The 2,210-nt window shown below is 32.9% G+C and overlaps 1 protein-coding gene across 1 annotated transcript; it reads right to left on the minus strand.

Moving 5' to 3' along the window:
* Window positions 1–1,689: 1,689 nt before the first annotated feature.
* LOC107779389 (flowering-promoting factor 1) lies at window positions 1,690–2,010 on the minus strand. Its single transcript, XM_016599821.2, has one exon. It carries the CDS (start codon window positions 2,008–2,010, stop codon window positions 1,690–1,692), a length of 321 nt encoding a protein of 106 aa, XP_016455307.1.
* Window positions 2,011–2,210: the final 200 nt, after the last annotated feature.

A 2,210-nucleotide genomic window follows, 5' to 3' on the forward strand; every position in this document is an offset into this window, starting at 1 on the left:
TATCGAGTGTTAATAATTATTTTTCTTTATAATTAACATATTGAAAGAGTACAATAGATTTTGATTTGTCTGACAATAGTTGTTTAGATAAAATAAAACAAGATCCCAAAAACCTGTTCATAGATCAAATGGCTCTTGAACCACTACTCATAAAGTAAAAAATAAACTTAATGATATTCTAACTGAAGCTCTTTTTTCCCTTTCCCTCAAAGCTTGGACTATAATATACTTTTGGTAAAAACGCTTTTATTCAATTACAAATACAAAGTACTTTCATTAAACATGTTTTGCCGAAAACAATTTCATATGATCACTTACAATTTGAGTAAAAGAGAATAATCTTATAAAAATCTCCTACGTTTTAGTATTTATCAATCATTTGCCCTAAACATATATTTTTCCTCTCTTGTTGGCCATTTAATTTCTTAGTAAAATAATAATGTGTTAGTGGCAAAGGTTAAAGGGTACTTCAATAATTAACTTGAAAGAAATATATCATCGAGTATTCCTTGATCACATGAAATTATGACTTGCAACAACCTTGTACTCATCATTGAATATCTTATCAGACCTCAACATAGATCTGTTGTTCAGCCATCTATGCATTCAACTCCCAAACAAGTGACCCTATGTATGCAAAGTTACCTTCATTTTTCTACAAAAGTGATGAAATAATTTTCCTTTTTCTTTTCCTTTTGACATCCAAGTCTAATATTACATCATGAAATCCTTGCCAATTTTGGTCATAGTTATATATACGTCACACCCCAAAGAAAAACAAAATTCCTCGCACAAAGAATAAGGAAGTGAAAGAAGGAGAAGTACTATTATATATTATAGAATGTTTCTCTCTAGATTGAATTTTTGCTTTCTTGGTTCATTTGACAAAAAGAACATTCAACTCAAAACTTAGAGCCTGGCTGTGAATATATATAACCAAACTTATAGTAGAATTGATGGGGACTTCACCTTACCTCCTTGTTCCTATCTATACATTGAAGATAATTTTCTAAGTAAGCTCACAAAATTTTCAGCTATGAAAGGCTTCCAATTACTAACCAATGCAACCTTACATCAAGGAACATCAAAATGAATAACTTTTGGTTCGCTATTTTGATCATGATTTTCCTATCCCCAAATGAAAAGGTACGTATTTCTCGTTGGCCAACTATGGACGAGGAGGGATCACATCGAATAGCGAACCAAAAGTTATATTTTCAGGAGTATCCTATTAAAATGGACCTTTCCTCTCCCCGCTCATTTCCTTAGGTGGCGAAAAAGTGATCGTCGGATGGTTCATTTAAACTATATATTCTATTTGTATTAATTCTTCATACTTGAAAATTTCGGAATATAAATAATACATTAAGAAATGCGATTTTTATATTCAGCCAATTCCAAAAGCATTACAAAATGAAGGGGGATCGAAAGAACATACGAAACTTAATTACTTTATTCCACAGCCATACTTGGGAACTATTTCTTAAACCCTAAAAACTTAAAATAACCAAATGAACTCAAACTATATATAGAAGTCATTTTAGACATTTCACTCACCAACGATGGAATCTAGGACTCATTGCAACCAAATCAAAGCACACGGGAAGAAACCAACCTCATCCCAAGAAGTAAGACAAAAACAAACCCTAGCTAGCTAGCTTTCCTATACAAAGATGACATCTAATAAATTCAAACATCTCTAACATGGAAAACATTAGGGTTTTTAACGACGATATCGTACATGTGAATGGAGTTGAACTTGGAAAAATCCTTAGGAAGTGAAATTAAGTCGATGGTAGAATGCTTGTGGAATTGGAAGAGTTCAGGGTCACCTCCATAATACCTTTCCCATCCCAAACCATTGAGAATTCTTTCAAGAGAACAATATGATGAGACCACTTGCCCTGTTGGTAAGTGTACCAAAACCTTTCTTCTTCTTTGACCTTGCTCTGATGATGGATTTTCTACCAAACGGAAAACCCCATTCTTGAATACCCAAACTCCAGACATTTTTCTACAAATTCTTATAATGAGTTATATGGAAGAAGTTAGAACTAGTTAGGTTTTCTTGAACAGTGTAGGAGAAGAAAGAAATGGATTTGAGTTACTTGAAAGGGAGAAAGATTTGGAGGGTATTTATATAACTGACGGGGTAGATAAAACAAGGGGAAAATACTCTCTGAAGTGGGATGAAAAGATAGGTGTAAGTG

The sequence above is a fragment of the Nicotiana tabacum genome, chromosome 4 (genome assembly GCF_000715075.1).
Source record: "Nicotiana tabacum cultivar K326 chromosome 4, ASM71507v2, whole genome shotgun sequence".
In the NCBI taxonomy this organism is placed as follows: Eukaryota; Viridiplantae; Streptophyta; class Magnoliopsida; order Solanales; family Solanaceae; genus Nicotiana; species Nicotiana tabacum.

Bases quoted from the DNA above. Each gene is read 5' to 3' on its own strand.
- LOC107779389 (XM_016599821.2), bottom strand. From the start codon at position 2,010: ATGTCTGGAGTTTGGGTATTCAAGAATGGGGTTTTCCGTTTGGTAGAA.